We start from the raw sequence: 21,459 nt of genomic DNA on the forward strand, positions 1-21,459 counted from the left end.
AAAAGAAATAAGAAGTATTACGTTTGAGACACAACCGTGCTCTGGAACTAGTTTTGGCCCATCAATATCTAGACAGATGCTAAATTAGAGAGCAAACAATTGCCGACCATATTGCACCATACTGGGATTATTATTGTTAGAAGATAGGATAATGACTTAGCATCCGCTAAGCTTGGGGGGGAATGTAGTTTGGCTACGGTTGTTGCCGATTTGTAGCTTCAGATAACGGGCAAGTCATCTGCTTTAAATAGCTTCATACCGAAACATTTACACAGCTTCTCTGTCTCTGAGAAAGCCGCATCTAATTTTTCTCAAGGTATCGTTTTCATTGCTCTAGATATGTTGCAACTCATTTTATGATTACTAAAACAAGTTTGATCACACGCAATCAACTCTCAAGATTGATATACCCTCAGCACCTGAACTAACCCCCAAAGTCTGAAGCCACCATCATTTATTGACATCACGCCCTGTTGTCGACAAGTTAAATCACAAAACGAAGCTATCGATATGCGACCATCTACCTTGCTCGAGAGCCAAATGCCGTTAACACAAACCAATCACTTGGAGGCCGCCATCAACGTGGCGCCATGTCCATCGGTAAATCACCCGCTGCTGACAAAGGGCTGAAAGCCACCCGACGGTTTGCGAAGTTCCATAAGCCTAATAAGCACGATCAGCACGAATATTGGGGACCGACGGAAACAAATCCGGCCATTAACTATGGCCAGCGTCGGCAATCTTGGAAATGATGAACAGTTTTACGAAGGACTTGCTTGGTGCCCGCCTTGACGGCGGAGTCTGGGGCAGGTTTGGGGAAGCGGGCCAACCTGTTTGGGGGTTCTTGGAGACATGACTCGCGACAAGGATTTAAAAGCGGGTAACGGTTCTTGGCCTTTTTCTTTTTCTTTTTGGCTTCTAGCGAGGGGAGAGGAATAACTTTAATCGAGCCATTTTTGCTTGGCTTTTTCGCCTCGTGAATCCTCTGGGCGGCAACGTGCAGCTGCATAAGAATGGATTATGCTCTGGTGGCACTTACGGGACCAAGACTAGGTGCATGCGGCTGAGGTTTTTCTTGTCATTTACTTTCCGTATATGGCCATTATGAAGCATTTGACTCAGAGTATACACACACTAGCCTTTCCATCCATACAGTTTCATTTTGAGTAATAATACGAGAAGGCTTTGAGAGCTTGAATCAAAAGTAAATCTTTGCATAGACTTCAACACAGACTCAAGATCCGGGGTAAACCCGCCAAGAGACTGCATCCCGTTTTCCCCAAAGTTGTTACGTTTTTCTTTCATTTTTTTACTCATAGAATTGAGTTCCCCGCGAAGTATCATCTGAGGAGTTCCCTGCCTTCAAAACCCCCATGGAAAAATTAAAGCCATCACCAAACCAAGTGGGGGAGGGCATAGAGTCAGAACAGAGGAAACCCACCAAAACTCTCTTGCACCACCAATGCAAAGCCTGCTTTTGCGTAAACAAGCTCCGTATTGTATTAGAAAACTAGTTTTCAGCATCTCGGCAACCCTGTCTCTAGCATAGCAATTACCTAAGAGCAGCCCACGGAATGGGCCAGCCACACTACTAATAGTGGGCTTTGTCGTCTGCGCCCTACACATCTCCCGGGATTAGCAACGGTCCATCTGGGTCCTGGATGGAACCCTCATCATGGAGCCTCGCGCGGACTGTGCCTTGGCGGCCAACGAACCGTCATGAATGGTGGATACAGAGACCTTGCCTCTCATACGAACGAGAACTGCCTCAGAAATAAGACGGGCGCCTTGGCTAGCGGCAGTACATAGCTTAACGCTGTGGTTTATACTGCTTTTGTATGTTATGGGGAGAACCGCTCCATGGCAGGCCCCATAATCCGGCGCAGGGTCTCGCGAAATGGAATCACTTTTACACAAGCTTTCTGGCTCTTGCTCTCCGGTCCCGGCTATCGCAAAGCTTTTTGCCCACTGACTCAGGTATCCGCTTTGAAGTTTATCAAGTTGTTGGGCCAGGATGTTGTGTAACATCGGAGAGGGCTGTTAGTGTTGCAGCATCACCACAAAATTATAAAGTGGTGTTGGCACCCAGTTCCCTTCATTTCACCCTTCCTTCTGCTCCCCTTGTTTAGGCTGTATAATCCAAGGCTTCTAGAAATTTTCTAGACCAACCCACCCTTGCATAAGACATACATAACCGTAGTATAGTACGGGAAAGGCTTCTAACTTGCGGCGCCGAAAGATCCAAGTGCCGCCGCCGCCAATTACAGCCCACGCTACGGAACTTTTTGGTGCTTATACCCCAAATTCTCCAAAAAGAGACACTGCAGCAGACAGAAAAAACACAACACATATAAAAATGTCCCAGCGGGCAAGCTCCGGCGACACGCCGGAGGAGAAGGGCAATTATGGCCAAGAATCCAAGGCCGTGCAGGACACTGCCGTGGTGCCCCAGTCAGACTATGTGAATTCCTACGATGAAGAGGATTTCTGGACCAGAAATGGACTCAACGCCAAGTCCTTCCAGAAGAAGCACTATGGCCTGGGACTGGTGGAGTTGGACCGAGCGATGAAGACTCGACACTTACAGATGATTGCCATCGGAGGCTCTATCGGTGCCGGTTTCTTCGTTGGTTCTGGTGGTGCACTGTCCAAAGGTGTAAGTAACAATTCAATTATTTAAGAAAAAAGAAATCAGATCCTAACATGTTATTTAGGGTCCCGCTTCTGTTCTTATCTGCTTCCTCGTCGTCGGTTTCATGGTTTTCAACGTCGGTAAGTCTTACACCATATTACTCTCCGCCAGCAGTAATTTTACGATTGTCATACTTATACATGCGAATAGTATATGCTCTTGGTGAACTTGCCATCATGTATCCCGTTTCTGGAGGTTTCTACACCTACGCAACTCGCTTCATCGACCCCTCATTTGGTTTCGCCGTCGGCTGGAATTACTTCTTCCTCTGGTTCGTCGTCTTACCGCTCGAGTTAACAGTCTGCTCCCTCGTCATACAATATTGGAACCAAGATATTAGCGTTGGCGTCTGGATTACCATCTTCTGGGTCGCCATTATCCTGATCAACGTCTTTGGAAGCATTGGTTATGCCGAAGAAGAGTTCTGGTCCTCAGTTATCAAGCTCGCCGCCACTGTCGTCTTCATGATCATCTGCTTTGTGCTTGTCCTTGGCGGTGGTCCTTCGCGAGGCAAATACAGCGAATATGTGGGAGCGCATTATTGGCATGATCCGGGTGCATTCCGCAATGGCTTCCGAGGCTTCTGCTCCGTCTTTGTCACCGCAGCTTTCTCCTTCACTGGCACTGAGCTTGTCGGTCTCGCCGCAGCCGAGAGTCGTAATCCAGTCAAATCTCTGCCCAGCTCCATCAAGCAGGTTTTCTGGCGAATTACCTTGTTCTACGTGCTCGGTCTCTTCTTTGTCGGTCTTTTGGTTCCCTCTGATGACCCGAGACTCCTCTCCAGCGCCGCTTATACCGATGTCAAGGCATCGCCTTTCGTTCTCGTTGGACTTTATGCTGGTCTTAACGGATTTGATCACTTCATGAACGCCGTCATCCTCATTTCCGTCATTTCCATTGGAGTTTCCAGCGTTTACGGCGGTTCACGCACTCTAACTGCGATGGCGCAGCAGGGATATGCTCCCAAGGTCTTCACCTACATTGATCGCTCTGGCCGCTGTCTCCCGTCTACCATCGTCATGCTCCTTACAGGAGCGCTCGCCTACATCAACCTGAACGCCTCGGGACCTACTGTTTTCAACTGGCTTCAAGCCCTTTCTGGTCTTGCTGTTCTCTTCGCTTGGGCCGCCATCTGTCTGGCTCATATTCGTTTCCGCGCGGCATGGAAGTATCACGGACACTCTCTTGATGAAATCCCATTCCGAGCCATCTTTGGTGTTGCCGGATCCTGGATTGGACTGTTCATCTGCTTTATCGTCTTTGCTGCTCAGTTCTTCACTGCCATTGCACCCCCTGGACAGCACGCTCTCAATGATGCTGAGGGCTTCTTCCAATCATATCTTGCACTTCCCATCGTCCTTGCTTTCTGGGTAGCTGGATATATCTGGAAGCGCACTGGTTGGTTGAAGCTTGAGCAGATCGATGTTGACACTGGCCGTCGTGACCTGAACTGGGATGAGATCCGCGCATACCGCGAGTATGTCGCTGGTCTGCCTTCATGGAAGCGTGTCTACTATCATCTGTTCCAGTAATGGATGCCATAATAGCTACCTCTGGAAAAGGCGGCTGCAACATGCTTATGAGTTCTAGTTTAATTAGAGTAAATTAATTTTTGTATATACAATATAATAATTGCAATACCCAAAGTTCTGAAGCGTCTTTATCCGTCTTTCTATCGCGTATTAATTCTATTAGTTTATTCCATTAGCAGCAGCCGCTTGCATCAAGTCCTTTGACTGTAGTCACGAAAGGCCGAGTGCTACTAACACCTACAACAGCCTACTAGTCCCTCATCGCCTACGCACTGCTAAGAAAAATATTCATAACGAATCTCTATTGATGCTAAGTAGGAAATAAATACAGTGCCAAAAAAAAAAGATACTGCCCGCCGCGCTCTTCTTATAAGCGGAAATCGCAAAAAAGAAGAGGCAAAAAATTTAGCAGTTCGCCAGACAAAGCATCAAACCAGGTAGTGCTACTACTTCAACGAACAGGAATTAACTCAAAAAAGATTCAAAAAAGGAAATTCTCCAAGAGAAACTCTTGAAGAACGGGTCTGGCCGGGGATTGAACCCGGGACCTCTCGCAAACAAGCTGTAGGGTTTTCCCTAAGCGAGAATCATACCACTAGACCACCAGACCGATTGTGATTCGTTGTTGAAAGGAGCCGCTCGTATTTCATTCATGAACGCCGCAAAAAGTCTGCGCAAAGTGAACGGTGGATCATAGATCTTGATTGTGGATTCATGTGGGCAAGAGCTTGACTCGAGCATCGAGAAAAAAAAATCGAAGAAGAGCAAGAGAGCTTTGAAGCGGTATCGGAGCAGACCGCGGTGGGGACCGTGCTCGGAGCACATGCATCTCGGAGTCGTCCGTATCGGAAGCTGGTTTGGATACATTGCTCCGTATTATGCTCCGAGAGTGGATGGAACATCAGACTGAGAAAAAATCTCTGAATACGACCTCTTGAGGCAGGGAATCAGTAGTTGTTGTGAACTGTGAGTTTAGGAGCTGAGAGTACATGGCTCTATTAACTACATAGGAAATCTATAATTGCTTTGGCATGTATGTTCTCAACCATGTTAACTGACAATACGAATATGCAGTTCACAACAATCAGGCGATGGAGCTCATGCCCATGTTCTATTCGATTTACTAATTCAGCCACTAAACTAGCTGCATGACACATGCTAGCTTCTTGTCTTGTTTTTTTAGAAGCCGTTAAAATAGGTTCCTATCCTGTCCAATTTCCACATGCCGCTTATATCGCCTCCATCACCGTACTAGCTACGCAAGCCGCAGCCGCCTTCGCCTGAGACGCTACACTAGCAGCATGGCAATCCCATCAGCCATCTCATCGCACGAAACTAGTTGCAAATCTTAGCCTCAACGCTTTCATTTCGTTTTTGACCGGCTTCTTATAACTTTCAGATGGTGTGAGAGTGGGGTGCTTCCAGGGTCCTTCGGACGACGCCGTTGTGCACCCCTGCCAGGGTGACGATCATGTCTTCGGATATAGTAGCCTCATACTGTAGAGCGTGGGTTGCCTAGTGGTCTGACTCCCAATATGTAGATAGTCTTATTCTTCTTATGGATCATAGCCCAGTCTGGATTTCTCACTAGTTGTGTTCTTATCAAGCAAGCTATATCGTGGAGTTGAATATTCATCGATTTCTCTTGTAGACTTTGTGATCTCTTTTCGTTATTTCGCTTCTATAAGATGTAGCGGTTTAATACTTTGTAAATAATTTTCGCCTCTTTTCCCTCTGTTACTGAGTTCTTTATAAACTCTTATTTTTCATGAATGGATGAATTAATTATTCTCAATTCCATTAGCCCGCAACTTGAGGGTTGAGTTGTGAATAAAGGTTCCCGCTCGTTGATATTCAACTTTTTCTCTGCTATTAGCTTTCTATCAACATCTTCAGGGGATTACTTTCAAAACAACTGTTATACTCTATAATTATAATGAAAATAGATTATTTATACCCCTTATCTCTCCATTTGATCATTCCTAGTCTGGCATTCCTGGTCTAGTCTTCACATTGAGCGACAAATTTAGCGCGACCTTCACAGCATTTTTAACCCCCCCGGAGGTCTTTTTCAACAGGGATTTTGTTTCAAGCGCGATCTTCACAGCATTTTTAAACCCCGCCGAGGCTTAGCAGTGGATGAATGAGTGATTGGTTAATATAAGCTGCATAAGGCGACTGATGATTTTTGTTACATATTTTTCAGACAATATCATAATACTATTAGTAGTACAATATCATTTGAGATTTCTTAGCTTTGAGTCCAATTCATGCTGGTACAATTGAATACTGTTCATCTTCTATTACGCAGCACCGAATAGTAGAACCAAGAGTAGTTATCGCTGCCGATTGATGCTGCAAGAGACTTTTTATCCTTGGTATCTTTCAAAAATAAAGAAAAAATGACTTTCTTTATGCGTTTTACTATCCGTATATAAACCTGATACCTACAAAGACTTGCCTGACCTCGATCTGGGCCTCTATACTTCCAAACAGCTCAGCAAGAATGTTCAGATCGAATTTTAACTTTTTCAGCGAGGGAGGACGCTCTATCCTTGCACAGCAAATGGTTTTCAAGGAATGGAAGGACATCAGTCTGCCGATCAAGGTGACATTCCAATTCCAGTCTCTTGAGGCTCTTGCCGCAGAGGTCGACCGTGCTCCCTGCCCCATTGGCCGGCGTCTGGATGCTATGGCCCCTGATGCAGACAATAATATTAAGGACGAGGCGTATGCCACCGATGCAAGGGACCTCACAAACAAAATCCCAAATGTATTCCTATAGCAGGCGCAGTCACGTCACCTAGCGTGTTTCTAACCGATGCTACTGGCTTCCTGTGCTCATATATTGTGCGCCAACTCCTCGAAGGCCCTATCATGGCAAATTTTATCGCTCTCGTATGAGCCAAGGATCCGGCGGATGGTATTGCTCGACTTGGAAAAGCAATGAAGGCCTACGGCTTACGGTTTCAGGAATGGGAAACTTCGTCCAGGCTTTGAGTCGTGGTAGGTAATATTGGAAAGCCGCAATTTGGCCTTTCTCAGGACGTCTGGGCTGGCTTCTCTGCTGTGGTTGATGCTGTCATCCACAACGGTGCCTAGGTTAACTGGATGCTACCATACTCAAGTCTTCGATTAGCCAACTTGCTCAGCATACTGATTTGCATTCAGCTTTGTGCCACTGGAAAGGTTTGGAGGCTAGCATTTGTTAGCTCAACGTCGACACTAGATACCGATCATTGCGTGGAACTCTCTAAGAATGCCGGTGTTGTGATGAAAGCAGACGACTTGGAGGGAAGCCGTAAGGGCCCTACTACAGGATACAGACAGTCCAAGTGGGCAAGCGAGCTCCTTGTTCGCGAGGCCAGACTTCGAGGCCTGGCTGGTGCAATCATCCATCCTGGCTATATCACGGCTGATCCAGTACCGGTATCTCGGCTACTGACGACTTTTTGCTCCGACCATGGAAGGGATCATTGCGGGTAGGTGGGCACCCATATAATACCAATACCCTCAACGCTGTGCCCGTCACTCAGGTTAGTATTATCATGATCTCCTCTGCGTTCCACCTCCCTGCGGCAGCTAGACAGTCTATAGCCGTGGCATAGGTCACCAGCCACCCACACTTGTCGCTTATGACTGGATTGGAGCCCTTGGGGTCTATGGCTATGAGGCATCCGTAATGCATTACCCATGGTGCTCCGTAAAAGTCAAGCAGTATGTCAGCGACACCACCGAGGAGGAGCCTTACGCTCTGCTGCCCCTCTTCCACTTCGTTGTGGGAGGCTTGCCTGGTAACTCCATTGCACCAGAGCTAGATGACGCCGATACCCTGGGGCATTGAAACTCTACGAGAGCGAATCGAATGTCTTTCATGTTGTGAATTTATAGTCATTAGACACGTACTTAGCGTACCTAGTTGCTTATTGAATTCCTCCCTCCCCCAACAGGAAGCGGCAAGCCCCCGTTGCCAAAGCTAGACCTGGCTGCGTCACAGATTTCAGCTGCCAGCGGCTTTGGCGGCAGATCTGCCAAGACTTAAAAACAACTCAAAATCTAAAATTGGAGATAGAGCGGAAAAAGACATTGTAATAGTTTCGGAGACTGCTATGGAACAAGCATCCTCCGTAATTAAGGCATCCTTTACAATTGAGATATCTTCCATGACCAAGGTGGCATCTATGATTGGAAAGCTTGCGAAGCTGAAGTAATAGATTTGATTGAAACATCCTTTATGCTTGTGATAAGTTCTAAAATTTTAATTAAATCTGTGATTTTTAACTGTAGAACACTCGCCGTAGTGTTTTTGGTGTAAGTGACCAATGTGGATTCTAATATATCGATAATGCAGTCTCCAGTTGACAATTTTCATACCCCATGACGCAACAAATCCATTGAGCCAACACATATTGAAAATTTTATTTTCTCTCGAAATATGCATCCTAATTTATAATTATCATCGACTTTACAAGCAGACATTAAATATTGCTGGTGTTTCAATACAGCACGTAAACTCAGACGCATATCTGAAATGTTTCTTATCCAGCAACTGATATCGCTTAATCCCCGGTAAAATATGCCAATCTTACGTCACACCTCCAAAAAACCAATCCCAAAAGCGCTCTTACAGCACGGCATCGGCAAAAGTGAGCTTCCGGGTCTCGGGTTTTCATTGGCCCATGTCGTTTTGGCTGTGCCGGCAGTAGAAGCTTAGGAAAAAAAGTGGGCAGAGCCAGAGCAGAGCAGCCTTGCCCAGCGCCTCTGCGCTTCTGCCGGTTCTCCTCGTCGTGGGCCAATTTGCTCCTCCTCCAACCCGTTTCTAGCATATGACACAAGCCTCGAAGTCTGCTGTGCGAGGCCGATCTCTATGACGCCGCATCCTGTGCGCTAGACGACGTATAAGCCGCTCCCACGAATAGATCAGCTCCGCCAAATTCTCGTCTCGTCGAATCTTGTGCTCGCCGTCGGCTTTCTCTTCTCTCCACGCAGCTCTGCCCTCGTCAGCGGCCGGCCGGCCTCGGAATCTGCTCACCATGGCATCGCAGCAGGTGCTCTTTGCCGAGACCATCGCCGGCATGAAGAAGGCCTTCAAACGCAGGGCTTATGGTGAGCTCCCTACAGACGTTTGACGCTCGCTGCCAGCTGAATCACGCTAACCTCGTGGCCTCGCCCACAGAATCCGATTCTGACTCCGAGATCGAAAGCTTCACCAACCGCGGCAACAAACTAAAAAAGAGGGCGCGTTTCGCACACAAGGGACAATTGATGCCCACGGCAGGGCCCGGCGCTTACAAAGAGGTACTACCTGCTGGATCTCAGCTGGGCGAGGCGCGATGGCTAATCTGACACAGTCCGTGGAGTACGCCGGTGTGCGAAGGTCCATCATCCATCGCAATTCTCCCTTGGTCGACGACGACGGCTACGAATTCGATAGCGACGATGACGACACCCGCGTCGAAGAGGCCATAATCTCAGCTGCAGAGCTGGATCCGTATGCAAACATTCGCCTAGAACGTACGTTTCGCGAAAATCCGCTGGGACAGGGCCGCGCTAACTTTGACAGACATCCTTGCGCCGCTTACTGCTTCAACCGACCTGCCAACCCACCCCGTCCTCTCTAAACCGTTTACCTCCAATACCCTCACAGAACTAGTCAAGCAAAGTTCTCGCATAATGCAAAAGGAAAACCGGTCGCTGTGGCAGGTTCGACACTTGTGGACCTCTCTTTGCGGGGACTCTACTTGGGTGCCATGTTCAACCATGGTCGGCACGAACGATATCGATTTTTATACTGAAAAAGACGCTGCTCGCCAGTCTCAAAATTCCACAAAGACAGGCGACGGAGCGTCTTCACTGGCCAATCTAAATGGCGAGACCAGCAAAAACGATGCGCCAGGAGCTCGGGCTACAAACGATTCAAAAGCGTCGAGTGAACACGGTGCTGCCACCTCGGCAGACGCCGATGTGCCCATGGACGATGCCGATGCATCAGAGAAGAAGAAGACGCCTCCCAGGCAAGATGAGATGATGGAAACAGATGACGGAGCTTCCAAGGACCAACCCAAAGCAGCAGACGTGAAGCAAGAAAACGGCAAAGATGCAGCCAATGGTGACACAGCTAAAATTACAAACGGTGGAGAGCCATCGACCGAAACTGCAAGTCAGGGTCGTAAGAAGGGAAGCCGCCTGCCCAGCGAAGACGTGCAGATGCAAGATGGTGGTGAACCAGCAAACGAAGCCTCTCATAACGGCGTAGAAACCAGCCAGTCCTATATCCACCCAATGTTCCTACCTCCCTCAACTGCCGCACTCGACCGAAACCTTGGTTTACCCGACAACGAAGCTGAAGACATGAGGAAGCTTCTATCCCTATACGTGCAGAAGCAAGAAGAGGTCTGCCGGGGGGCGGCCAGGCTCCACTTGGGCTTGCTGAGAGCTCAAAGACTTCGTAAAGACGTCCTGCATTGGTCGAAAGCAGAGGCACACTCTGGACCAAATCGAGACATGTCAGATGGCGAGGACTGGTACGACAAAGAAGAATGGGGCCTGACAGAGGACCTCAAGAAGGGCCAAGACGAAGAAGAAGAAGATACTGCCACCGCAGGGAAGAAGACGAGGAACAGGCGATAAACATGTCACTATGGGCGGCGTTTTTCAGGCGTTTATGGGGGAAGGGGTAATACTACCAAACCAGCCACAAACTGTGGATGAGCTGATGATGACGATTTCTATATTGTGAGGGAACCTGAATGGATTTATAGATACCACATACTGGCCCAGTGTATCGACTGGATGAATATGGGCCTCGTCCTGGATGCTTGGAGAGGGGCGAAAGGCAATGGACTTTCTGTTGGATGTTTGGACACGCGAGCTATTTTTTCCTTTTCTGCTATTATCCAGCCAGTCTCATACATACATACCTGTAGCCTGTGTATTTTTAGGATTAGCGGCTGCATTTCCCTTGGCTTTCTCATGGGTTAGTGCTCATACGGAGTAGCGGGATTCTTTTTATTGATTTTTTTCTTACCCCAGCCCTATCATTTTCACGTTGGCAGACGCGGCTGCTGTCGGGGGCTTAGTTGGAATTGACAATTTGCTTGTGACAGACGCCAATTTTGTTGAGGCCCCATCTAAGTGACCACGCATGAACCAATCCCCGCATCCGAACGAGGTAAACAGCTGCCAGCCGTTCCGGGCAGGGCAATGACGCTATGAGCTTGCAGCTTTCAAACCTCTGGGATTGGATGCGGAATTCGGAGTAATAGACGCCACGTTTCCTTCTTGTCTCGCCTGTGATTGTGTACGATTTTTAAGACGTTTCTTCTTTTTGTTTTCTTTCTTTTTGCCCCTCTCTACCTGTGTTTGTTTACTTTCCCAAGCTACCTACGCATACAACCTCGCAATGGCGTCATCATTCAGCATCGCAGACCTGGTCGACTATGTCGATCTGGACAAGAAGACCTTGTTGAGTACGTGAACAAAGCTTCTCCGGAGAGTGAAGATGTGTGGCTAATATGATGATTTGCGCATCGAAATAGTCTCAGCAGGATCAATCATCTTTAACCCGCTGGCCTGGAAGTAAGAGGCGACGTCCTTCCATTCCTCCTTCACATGCAATTGGATTGAGTTGTTTACTAATGCATTCTACCTACAGCATTGTTGCCCGTCAAGGTTCGAAATAGATTCTCGCGATTCGTGAGCCGCAGAATACAGCTAACCACCAGAACCAATTCCACAGAGTACCACAACAAGATCCTATCACGGCTGTTTGGAGGCAATCGCTACGCTGCCTGCTATGCCCTCGCAATCGCCATCTTCTCGGCCGGCCTCGTCCGCGATTCGCTGTACAAGGCAGCCCTGGAGGACCAGCCATCGCACCCTCTTCTGACGACGCTGTACTCGCAAGTTGCCGGATCTGCGCTGTTTGCTGTTGGCATGATCCTCGTCGTCTCATCAACATGGAGGCTGGGCATCACTGGTACCTTCCTGGGCGACTACTGCGGCATCCTCATGGATGAGATGGTGACGGGCTTCCCCTTCAACGTGACGTCGGCGCCGATGTACTGGGGCTCGACGATGAACTTTTTGGGCACTGCGCTGTTTTATGGCAAGCCTGCTGGTGTTGCCTTGACTCTTCTTGTCTTGGTCGTGTACATTGTTGCTCTGCGATTCGAGGATCCGTTCACTGCTGGTATTTATGCTAAGCGTGAGCGCGAGCGGGCAGCGGCCAAGTCGGGCAAGAAGCAGAAATAAATGAAACGGTTTTTGGAATCTATATTTGACTGCCGATCTATTCAATTGTACAAGTAGAATTGGGTTGTTGAAGGTTACACCGAATTAGAGAGGAGCCAAGACAGGGTAGATGAGAGGGGATATATCGGCGGCGGCGATGGTATCTGACATTATAGCATGGCGTTTTGGGCGACTAATAAAAAAGAGGAAACCAAAACAAGTCTTTCAACAGACTCAGGTGCGGTTTGTTAGAAGGAGGAGAAGGGGTTTTATCAAGATTTGAATGAAAAGGCTGGGAATTCCACATATACCACTAGATGGATGGGTCGTCAAGGACTACTTGAGGAATGAATCATATTCTTAGGCATGTTCTTTTTTTTTTTTTTTTTTTTTAATTCAATGAATTTATATCTTTTTCATTGGCACAAAAATGTTCATTTTCATAGCGATTCATGACCTTGGTGTCCTTCAGGCTGAATTAGATCGGCACGAATTGCCAAACCGGATCCCAGAGTCGTATTCCGAACCGAACACCGGGATAAGCCCGATGGACGTTCTGCACCACTCACAAGATTTGAGTCATTATTTGGTGTAGCATCGGCCAGACTTACTTTGATTGACATTGCATACTTTTTTTCGAGTATTCACGCATTTTCGCTCGTTGTGATTAACAATGGCCGTTATGATGTAACGATCGCCAATATCTCGGCTTAGTGAAAATAAAACCGGCCAGACACGGGTACCAGCCAGTCTGGGGAACCGAGCTGCCAAAATGCAAGCTCATCTGACCTGCACCGTATTTTGTGTGGCTTTTCTCCCTTCTCCGCCATAAATTAGAGGCTAGAGGGACCCGGATGGCCTCCACCCGCAAAATAGCAGAAAATCAACTCCGGGGAAACCCGGTATAAGAAGGAGGCGGGGGCCAGAATTGGGTTCAGATAGTTATTTCGGTTTACAGGGGGTGCAAGAGTTTGCTTCGTTTACACGGAGTGCATGCGTCATGATTAATTGGGCTGTAAACATTGGTGCCTTTGGTCCGTGATTCTATGTAGAATACCCAGTCCAGAGCAGCATCATTTAAATGAGCATTGGGCTGCTGACCTGTGACTGCTCTGCTCAGCTTAGACAGACTCCCCATCTGCATCCTGTGCCTAATTTATTAATAGTCACCTGCAGCACGAAAAGAAATAAGCTCTTGGCTAGCTTTTTGACCCTTGGCAGGGCTTGATTTCCCGGACTTCGCCTTTTTTTTTTTTCCATTCATGTGATTCACTGGCTGAAACCATAGGCCAGCATTCCTCTTCTCGGCTTGCATCGCCGAGGCGGATCATACCGGCCGGAACAGACTGCACATTCGATAAACCCCTTTGCATTTTCGAATTTGTAGTCAAATACATTTACAGCCTCACGAAGAAAAAGAGGACGAAGGAGGCCGAAGGAGGACGAAATAAGAAGAAAAGATCGGCTGAAAGGTCTCGATCAAGGTGTTTACCAAATCAAAACTCGGGCCGCGCACCGGATCCAGGTCATTCCGGGCAGATTCGGGGGCTTGGAGAACCGATGCCGTAACTGATTTGTGGCACTCCCAAACGGGCGGCTCCTGAATTCTTTGCTAGTTTCAATAAGCTCCTTATAGATCGCCACACATCTCACTCTCACTCAACTCTCTCTCTCTCCATCCAACACTTCAAAAAGAAGAAACAAGAAAAACCAGAAACAAAAGAGCACGCAAATTCTCAAGAGGACTATGTCTGGGCCACTTCAAGCAAACACAAACACTAGTCATTTGTCCCTATCCGGCCAACTTTTGACCTCCGAAAACGCCAGGTCAGCTCAGCCGGGCTCCACTTCTGTCCTTCGAAAAAAGTTCCAGGGAGTTGGTGTGTGGCAGTGACCTCTCAATAAAGAAAAACGCTATCAATTCTGGAACCCTAAATTCTACATCTCTTTGTTTTTCCTCTAGGGGTTACGCCGAGACGCTGCTTTGCGCTGCGCGACTCTGTGACCGCTGTCGTTTGGCTCTCTGATTCATAGGTGCCAAGACAGGTGGAAGGGGGGCTGAGTTAAATCGACCGTTTGTTTGGGGGAAAAAATAAGCTTCAAAGGGCACGTCAGCGGAAAATCGGACGAAATCGTTGCACTGCTTTCTGCTTTGTATTTTCCGGGTCTATTCTTTTCTTTCAGCTTGCCTTTTAGAGGCTGGTGAGTGGGTGGTGACAATAACGAAACACCAACCTGCAAGGGAGAGACACAGAAGTCAGAGCCATGGACAGGACACCAAATACCGGGGGCGGCGACGTCAATGCCGCAGACGACTCAATTGGCGTCCAGGCATCTCCGCCAGTGGTGTCATTCCAAGGAAAGGGCGCCGACAGTAAAGATCAGGCCGCGCACATCGCCGCAGACATCATGCTTGCGTCTGTTGGTGGTGATCAAGATCGGAATTCTATCGCGACCTCAAATGGGCGTAGTTCAAGGGCGAAAGACAGGACGCCGCTTGGGAGGCTGAAGCATGTCTTGATAACATTTGGAAGATTCATGGGACCTGGATTTATGGTGTCTGTTGCATACAGTAAGTTACATCTCTCTACACCAGTGATGACTCAGATTGCCCGTACGATATTCTCGATATGAGAACAAGACGAAAAGAAAAGATGGGAATCGAATCGCTGACTCCAATTCTTACATAGTCGATCCTGGAAACTACTCCACCGACATCGCTGCAGGCTCTTCCTACCGCTTCAAGCTCCTGTTCATCGTCCTGCTCAGCAACCTCTTTGCCATCCTCCTACAAAGCCTTGCCATCCAGCTCGGCACCGTCACGGGGCTGGATCTCGCACAGGCATGTCGCGCCTATCTGCCGCGATGGCTCAACTACTTCCTCTACGTGCTGGCAGAAGTGGCCATCATCGCAACAGACATTGCTGAGGTATGTAACATTAAACTGCCTTGTCAATCCCAAGGTACTCATCGACTGACACTCCTATTCTAGGTCATTGGAACGGCCATTGCGCTGAATCTCCTCATCCCCAAGCTTCCTCTTGTTGCTGGCTGTGCCCTTTCCATCCTCGACGTCATGGCCATCCTCATCTTTTACCGACCTGACGGCTCCATGAAAGGCCTCCGCATCTTTGAATTCTTCGTCCTCTTTTTGGTTTTGGGCGTTGTCGTCTGTTTTTGCATCCAGCTCTCGCTGATCAAGCACACCAGCGTCGGGGAAGTCTTCAAGGGCTATCTCCCCTCCAGTGCAATCATCCAATCCAATGGCCTGTACCAGGCTTGTGGCATTCTCGGGGCTACAGTCATGCCTCACAGTCTATACCTTGGGTCAGGCATCGTGCAGCCCCGGCTGAGGGATTATGACGAAAAACACGACCTCATGCCCCAGGAACCCGTGTCGGCGGCGTCGTCGACCATTGATGAGAGCTACGATAAGGTCGTGTACATTCCGTCTCTCGCGGCCATCAAGCACTCGCTCAAGTATTCAATTGCCGAGCTCACGCTGTCGCTTTTCACCCTTGCACTCTTCGTCAACTCGGCCATCCTCATCGTTGCTGGCGCCTCGCTATATGGGAATCCCGATGCCCTAACCGCGGACATATTTGGCATTTATGGTCTGCTCTCCAGTAGCATCTCGCGTGGGGCTGGCACAATCTTCGCCTTGGCTCTTCTGCTCTCGGGTGTTTCAGCCGGAATCGTGTGCACCATTGCGGGCCAGATGGTCAGTGAGGGCGCTCTTCGATGGAAGATGAAGCCATGGCTACGTCGCCTTATGACGAGATCTATCAGCATCACCCCCTCCATCATCATCGCCGGAGCAGTCGGGCAAGTTGGCCTCGACAAAGCCCTCAATGCCTCACAAGTCGTTCTCAGCACGGTGTTACCCTTCACCACATTCCCACTCATCTATTTCACCGCGCGATCTCGGTATATGACGGTGCAGCCGGGTCGAGCTCGGCTTCAAATTGAGTCAAGAGGAGATGAAGAGGCGATTCGTGAGCCAGGGACAGACATGTCCAACGGCTGGTTTCTTATTATCTTGGGTGGTCTCGTTTGGTTACTTATTGCGATAATGAATGTCGCAAATTTGGTATTGCTGGGATTGGGCGATTCATAAAGAATCATTCACAGCTGCATTATAACGATTATTATTTTTGTTGTCTTTATTTTAAAAGCATGTTGCATAGCGATTTAGACCTAGACCACAATACTGCGAGAGTCTAATGGCTCTTGGCAAGATACTTTGTTTATATAGCAAGCAGATAACCTGTATTTACGGATGAGAGCAGGGCATGATGTAGGAGGGGCTCAAGTGGAAATATCCACAATGGCGGAGGACATGAGTGTGGATGGTAGATGGTGAACCAGGATTGAGCTCTTGACTATCATCGACGTATATATAGAGAGAGAAAGAATTTGGATGTTATTTGTACATATACCATACATCGGCAGTTGATCGCACCATGCTAGATATGAACTAGAAAAGTGCCTACATATTAAATTGATGCTGACCGCTCATATGCGCTATCACAGCCATCACCACCACAGCGACTCGGCGCACAGCCGCTATCGCACCTACTGGCGCTTGCCTTCCGAATCAAGACATTGATCCGCCGTGAAATTGCAAATTATGGAAACATGAACCAGACTACAATTTAAAACCGGCGCACACAAGACACGAACGATCTCCAATCAAGCCCCCCTAAAAAAGCGACGTCACTTATGCCCCCACCGCGCCATAGCGAAACAGCACCAGCCCCGCGTTTGTTTAAATCGAGCCTGAAAGGGTCGCTCGACATTACGTGCTGCCAAAAGCCGCAGCAGCGACAGACCATCTTTAACTTGTGCCAATCGTCTGGTGACTGAGGCAGTGCATCAAAGACATCGCGGCGATTCGGGCGACGCTGTTCGATTGCATTGCGCGACATAGAAAAAGCGTCGGGAAAGCTGGTCTTCTCAGCTGAGCTGCTTTGCGACGTGGCGCTCTAAGGATTGGAGCTATCGAAGCTGAATGCTGTAGCACAGAGAGAGCTCGTCCAACTTCATACACCGTATTTGCGATCGGCAGAGATTCATTCTAGAAGCACCATCTTCCTCTGCGAGAGCGCGAGAATCCAAGGCGTAGCTACTACCTTGCTTATACCCACTTGCGTGGCCGACTGAGCTTCATCTCTGCCGCCCAGCATGTTCCAACCAGTACGATATATCCGCTACGAGAGCTCCCTCGCGCAGCTCTTCCAAACTGAGACCTTCTACTAATACCCATTCCAGAAGAAGCCCTACTCCGCCGTCACGGTCACCATCGAGACGCTCACCTCCGAGGCCTACGAAGAGGAAGACATTGGCGGCATCCCCGACCTCGTCGAAGTCATCACCATCCAGGCCTCTGGTCCCACGGAGGCCGCGCGCGCCATTCGAAAGAAGCTCAAGTACGGAAATGTGCACCGTCAGATCCGTGCCCTGGTCCTGCTCGACGGTCTGATCCAGAATGCCGGCCCGCGCTTCCAGCGAACATTTGCGGACGAGCCTCTGCTGGAGCGACTGCGTGTCTGCGGTACGTCTGATCTGTCGGACCCGGAGGTGAGGAAGAAGTGCAGGGAGCTGTTCAGCAGCTGGTCCCAGTACTCGAATAAGCCTGGTCTGGAGAGAATCGCTCGTCTGCACAAGGAGCTGCCGAAACGCAAGGTTGGCGTCACGCAAGAGAGGTCAAAGGTATTGAAGGAGACGGAAAACCCCTTTGGCGACGAAGAAGACGACGAGCCATCTTCTCCAAAGCAGTCCAACGCCGCCGGACCGTCATCTCACAACCGCTCGGGCCATAGCCGCGAAGGGTCGGCAGTCAACTCGCTCAAACACCAGCAGACGTCTTCACTGTCCCTGTCTGGCGGTGGCTCCATATTCAGTAGCAGCTCTTCTAGCTCCGACAAGAAGAAGAAGAGCAGCAACAGCAAGTCCAAGGGCAAGAGGAAGCCGTTTGATCTGGAAGCAGAAAAGGAGCAGATGAAGTCTGTTATTGCGGAGTCGTCGCTGGCAGCCACAAACTTGGGCAACGTGCTGCAGACCATTAACCGTGAGAAGGAGCGGATTTCTGAAAATAATCTGGCTGTGGAGAGATTTGAATCTTGCAAGTTGCTCCGCAGAAAGGTGTTGCGCTACGTATGTCGTCACCAGATATCCCCCTTTACTTTTCAGTCTCTTCCTCTTGGTAGAGAAGAGTATATCTGGCTTGCCTAGGTGTTTGCTAACCTGACCCGGGGAAATAGATTCACCATGTCGATCACGAACAGTGGCTCGGCCCTCTCCTTCACGCCAACGATGAATTGGTTCACGCTCTTATGACCTTTGAGCAGCTAGACCAGTCTGTCGACGCTGACAGTGACTCTGATGATGAGCTCGCAGAACAAGCTCACTTATACCGAAGTAAGGACTCCTCCTTCATCTCACCTATCTTCCCTGACTAACCAACGTTACTTGTCAATAGTGGCCGCCTTAAAAGGAAAAGAAGAACTGGCCGCCAAAGACGGCACCACCTCTCCAACCCACCCTGACATCGCCGGCCTGAACCTCAACTCTTCACCAAGACAGACTCCACCGCCCCGGCCAACTGCCAAGCCAGCCTTTTCAGCACCGCCAATTCCCCCGCCGCTGCCGTCAAACCCTCGGCCGGTAGTGCAGGAGAGACAGGATTCCTACCAATCAGAGGAAGAGGACGAAGACGATCCGTTTGCCGACAGAAACGCCATGTAAGCGATTTACGGAGTGTCTCTTGCGAAAATGATGTGTGCAAATTTCATCTATTCGTCGTTCTGATATCCCCTCTGTTGTCTGGGCCTTTTTTTCTGGTTTATTCATTTCTTCGATTTACTGCTGGAGGAGGGAGAGACGCTGCTGATATGGAGGTCTATGGCTGGCTATTTGATTGAAGCGGGTAAGTCTAATGATTCATGAAGCCATGGTATCATACATACAGATTTTTTACGTATGATTTGGATATCTAGTTGGAAATAATACAAAAAACATGCTTAACTTTCCTCCTTCTCTCTCTCTTTTCATGAATCTGATTCACGACCTATCATTTTTTTACGAGTAATGCTGGGTCATGATGCGAGCCCCTGACTCCGCAGCAATGATGAATCTCTTCTCTCCCCCTGTGATGAATATTCTTGGAGTAAATAATAATCCTCTTACAAAACATTGTGTGTTGCTTTTGCTATAGGAGTAATTTGCAAATACCATTAGATTCACGACTGCCAGATGAGAGATAGAGCAGGATTGTGCTGATATAACCTAAAACTAATGCAATTTTTTCTACGTCTCTAATAGCTATCATATCATCTCAAGTATACAGCCTACATAAAAAATCTATCCATTTACAAGCTGCAATTAGCAAATCTCATTTCAAAATGGCCCCCAAGACCGTCAAAGACTTTGGGGTAGTCAATCTGCCAAAGTACTCAAACAAATTGTACTAGTCAGCTTAAGCAAGAAGGGTACATTTAATTCAGTGTCTCTTTTACATCAGTAAGTTTGCACCGAGTGGAACCATGTCTCGACTTTGAATCCTCTCGGAGACCAACTCAAACCTTACCCCCACATCGAGAGTATAAAGAACCAGAGGGATCTGGCCCTCAAGGTGCATGCCTCTTTTCTATTTGCTAGAAAATAAGCAAAAGAGATGGCCGAATCGCGCACGAACCAACACCCACCTTGTTCGGAGACTTTCTGATACGTAAACTTACCATCTTAGAGAGCGGTGCCTCTTTTCCCCCTCTCGTTGCGTGCAATACTTTTCTCATCCTCAATGGGCGGTCTAAATAGGCGCTCCCGGCGTTTGCTCATTATGACTCGGCGTTAGCTTGGTCCGCTGCGTTGGATTCTCCGATGGACTACATACAACTAGACACAGTCAGCACCATGGAGCGATCCTCATCGTGGCTGTCAGAAGACGCTAGCCAGGTGGCTAATTGTATGTTCCTCGTAACGAAGTAAGAGACATCCCTGATGTCTGCTTATTTTTGGAAATGTCACCGTTAAGGCAACTGGAGAATAGCAAGGCAACGGCAGTTTGTCCTAGTGCAACTTCTGCCGTATTCAGTTTGGATAGACAACCGTAGGACATATTAGGCAGCGACCACTATACCTCTATCGTTAATGGCGCCCGCCGTGTGGATTGAATGAAAGGGCTCCATTAGCAAACAATCAAACATTACCATAGGGACTGGTCGGGGGGAATGCAAAAGGCAAACTGTGTACCCCATTAAGTACGAAGTAGCTCCAATAACACGAGCCCTCGGTTCAAAGACATGGGGTACTCGAATGGCGAGAACTGCAAGAAGATCTGTCATTCGACGTTGGAAAAAGCAACGCACATCGAGCCCAAAGAACCGGGAATATGGGCACGATCTCTATTATTGCCACGAGGCGAAGACGGGCTTTGCCGCTGCTTCCCCCGGACGGGAGATTGAAGCTCAGGACAGAGAAGGGATCAAGCAAGTGTCATCAGCTCCTGGCAACTTCACTGTCCCGAGTCATCGTACCGGATGAAGCGCTATGAAACATGACTCTGCGGTCGACCAAAGCGTCTGCTGCCACATGGTGTCGTGTGCTTTTCAGGGCAACACCACATCTAGGTATCCCCTTTTTGACGTTTCCGGAAGCATGGGGGCCGCACGGAGTTGCCGGGACTCATAGCTGGCTCTGTTTGTTGGGTAACCAAAATAGGCAGTGCAAGGATGCAAGAGTAGTCAGCACCCATCATCTCATCGGGTTCCAAACTGCTGGATGCTTAAGAGACTGTGAATGAGGCGACGTTCCAGGCGCCACTGTCCCTATCTTGTGAGCGATAGAAGCTGTATCAATTCGCGCCTCTCCCCCCTCTCCCATCCCCCCCTCTTTCTGCTCCATTGAAACTATTTTATCCACAAGGAGCGTTGATTGGGCAGTTCTAGTTTCATTAAGCGATCAATGCCAGTGTTCGTAACGAATAGGTGGTGAGGATCTATG

The 21,459-nt window shown here is 48.6% G+C and overlaps 6 protein-coding genes and 1 non-coding gene across 7 annotated transcripts; 6 read left to right on the top strand and 1 right to left on the bottom strand.

The window, feature by feature from the left end:
- Positions 1-2,356: 2,356 nt before the first annotated feature.
- GGI43DRAFT_385664 (amino acid permease domain-containing protein) lies at positions 2,357-4,224 on the top strand (the record flags this gene model as incomplete). Its single annotated transcript, XM_083203682.1, has 3 exons — positions 2,357-2,656; positions 2,715-2,772; positions 2,843-4,224. The coding sequence occupies 3 exons, from the start codon at positions 2,357-2,359 to the stop codon at positions 4,222-4,224; spliced, it is 1,740 nt and encodes a 579-aa protein (XP_083058539.1).
- Positions 4,225-4,744: 520 nt separating this feature from the next.
- On the bottom strand, positions 4,745-4,834 carry GGI43DRAFT_t160. The gene has a single exon. It is a non-coding gene; the product is annotated as a tRNA-Pro (tRNA).
- A 1,896-nt stretch (positions 4,835-6,730) lies between these two features.
- On the top strand, positions 6,731-8,068 carry GGI43DRAFT_385665 (uncharacterized protein; the record flags this gene model as incomplete). Its single annotated transcript, XM_083203683.1, has 3 exons — positions 6,731-6,997; positions 7,396-7,706; positions 7,822-8,068. The coding sequence occupies 3 exons, from the start codon at positions 6,731-6,733 to the stop codon at positions 8,066-8,068; spliced, it is 825 nt and encodes a 274-aa protein (XP_083058540.1).
- A 1,086-nt stretch (positions 8,069-9,154) lies between these two features.
- On the top strand, positions 9,155-10,917 carry GGI43DRAFT_105447 (RXT2-like protein). The gene is made up of 4 exons (XM_083198831.1): positions 9,155-9,330; positions 9,401-9,522; positions 9,576-9,738; positions 9,788-10,917. Exons 1-4 carry the CDS (start codon positions 9,258-9,260, stop codon positions 10,852-10,854), a joined length of 1,425 nt encoding a protein of 474 aa, XP_083058541.1. The 5' UTR covers positions 9,155-9,257; the 3' UTR covers positions 10,855-10,917.
- Positions 10,918-11,585: 668 nt separating this feature from the next.
- On the top strand, positions 11,586-12,823 carry GGI43DRAFT_410066 (bifunctional phosphatidyl-N-methylethanolamine N-methyltransferase/phosphatidyl-N-dimethylethanolamine N-methyltransferase). The gene is made up of 2 exons (XM_083206585.1): positions 11,586-11,895; positions 11,963-12,823. Exons 1-2 carry the CDS (start codon positions 11,862-11,864, stop codon positions 12,475-12,477), a joined length of 549 nt encoding a protein of 182 aa, XP_083058542.1. The 5' UTR covers positions 11,586-11,861; the 3' UTR covers positions 12,478-12,823.
- Positions 12,824-14,287: 1,464 nt separating this feature from the next.
- On the top strand, positions 14,288-16,842 carry GGI43DRAFT_105452 (natural resistance-associated macrophage domain-containing protein). Its single transcript, XM_083198832.1, has 3 exons — positions 14,288-15,028; positions 15,147-15,385; positions 15,449-16,842. Exons 1-3 carry the CDS (start codon positions 14,722-14,724, stop codon positions 16,571-16,573), a joined length of 1,671 nt encoding a protein of 556 aa, XP_083058543.1. The 5' UTR covers positions 14,288-14,721; the 3' UTR covers positions 16,574-16,842.
- Positions 16,843-16,919: 77 nt separating this feature from the next.
- GGI43DRAFT_410072 (LSB5 family protein) lies at positions 16,920-19,744 on the top strand. The gene is made up of 4 exons (XM_083206586.1): positions 16,920-17,652; positions 17,728-18,612; positions 18,720-18,876; positions 18,938-19,744. The coding sequence occupies exons 1-4, from the start codon at positions 17,641-17,643 to the stop codon at positions 19,201-19,203; spliced, it is 1,320 nt and encodes a 439-aa protein (XP_083058544.1). The 5' UTR covers positions 16,920-17,640; the 3' UTR covers positions 19,204-19,744.
- Positions 19,745-21,459: the final 1,715 nt, after the last annotated feature.

The sequence above is a fragment of the Trichoderma evansii genome, assembly GCF_050947405.1.
Source record: "Trichoderma evansii strain SZMC 28006 chromosome Unknown GGI43scaffold_16, whole genome shotgun sequence".
NCBI lineage: Eukaryota > Fungi > Ascomycota > Sordariomycetes > Hypocreales > Hypocreaceae > Trichoderma > Trichoderma evansii.

Excerpts from the sequence above, each read along its gene's own strand:
- GGI43DRAFT_105447 (XM_083198831.1), top strand. The coding sequence starts at position 9,258 with ATGGCATCGCAGCAGGTGCTCTTTGCCGAGACCATCGCCGGCATGAAG. Across the intron at positions 9,331-9,400 it reads CTTCAAACGCAGGGCTTATG|AATCCGATTCTGACTCCGAG; the intron begins GTGAGCTCCCTA and ends CCTCGCCCACAG. Across the intron at positions 9,523-9,575 it reads GGCCCGGCGCTTACAAAGAG|TCCGTGGAGTACGCCGGTGT; the intron begins GTACTACCTGCT and ends AATCTGACACAG.
- GGI43DRAFT_410066 (XM_083206585.1), top strand. The coding sequence starts at position 11,862 with ATGCATTCTACCTACAGCATTGTTGCCCGTCAAG. Across the intron at positions 11,896-11,962 it reads CAGCATTGTTGCCCGTCAAG|AGTACCACAACAAGATCCTA; the intron begins GTTCGAAATAGA and ends CCAATTCCACAG.
- GGI43DRAFT_105452 (XM_083198832.1), top strand. The coding sequence starts at position 14,722 with ATGGACAGGACACCAAATACCGGGGGCGGCGACGTCAATGCCGCAGAC. Across the intron at positions 15,029-15,146 it reads TATGGTGTCTGTTGCATACA|TCGATCCTGGAAACTACTCC; the intron begins GTAAGTTACATC and ends ATTCTTACATAG. Across the intron at positions 15,386-15,448 it reads TCGCAACAGACATTGCTGAG|GTCATTGGAACGGCCATTGC; the intron begins GTATGTAACATT and ends CTCCTATTCTAG.
- GGI43DRAFT_410072 (XM_083206586.1), top strand. Across the intron at positions 18,613-18,719 it reads GCAGAAAGGTGTTGCGCTAC|ATTCACCATGTCGATCACGA; the intron begins GTATGTCGTCAC and ends CCGGGGAAATAG. Across the intron at positions 18,877-18,937 it reads ACAAGCTCACTTATACCGAA|TGGCCGCCTTAAAAGGAAAA; the intron begins GTAAGGACTCCT and ends ACTTGTCAATAG.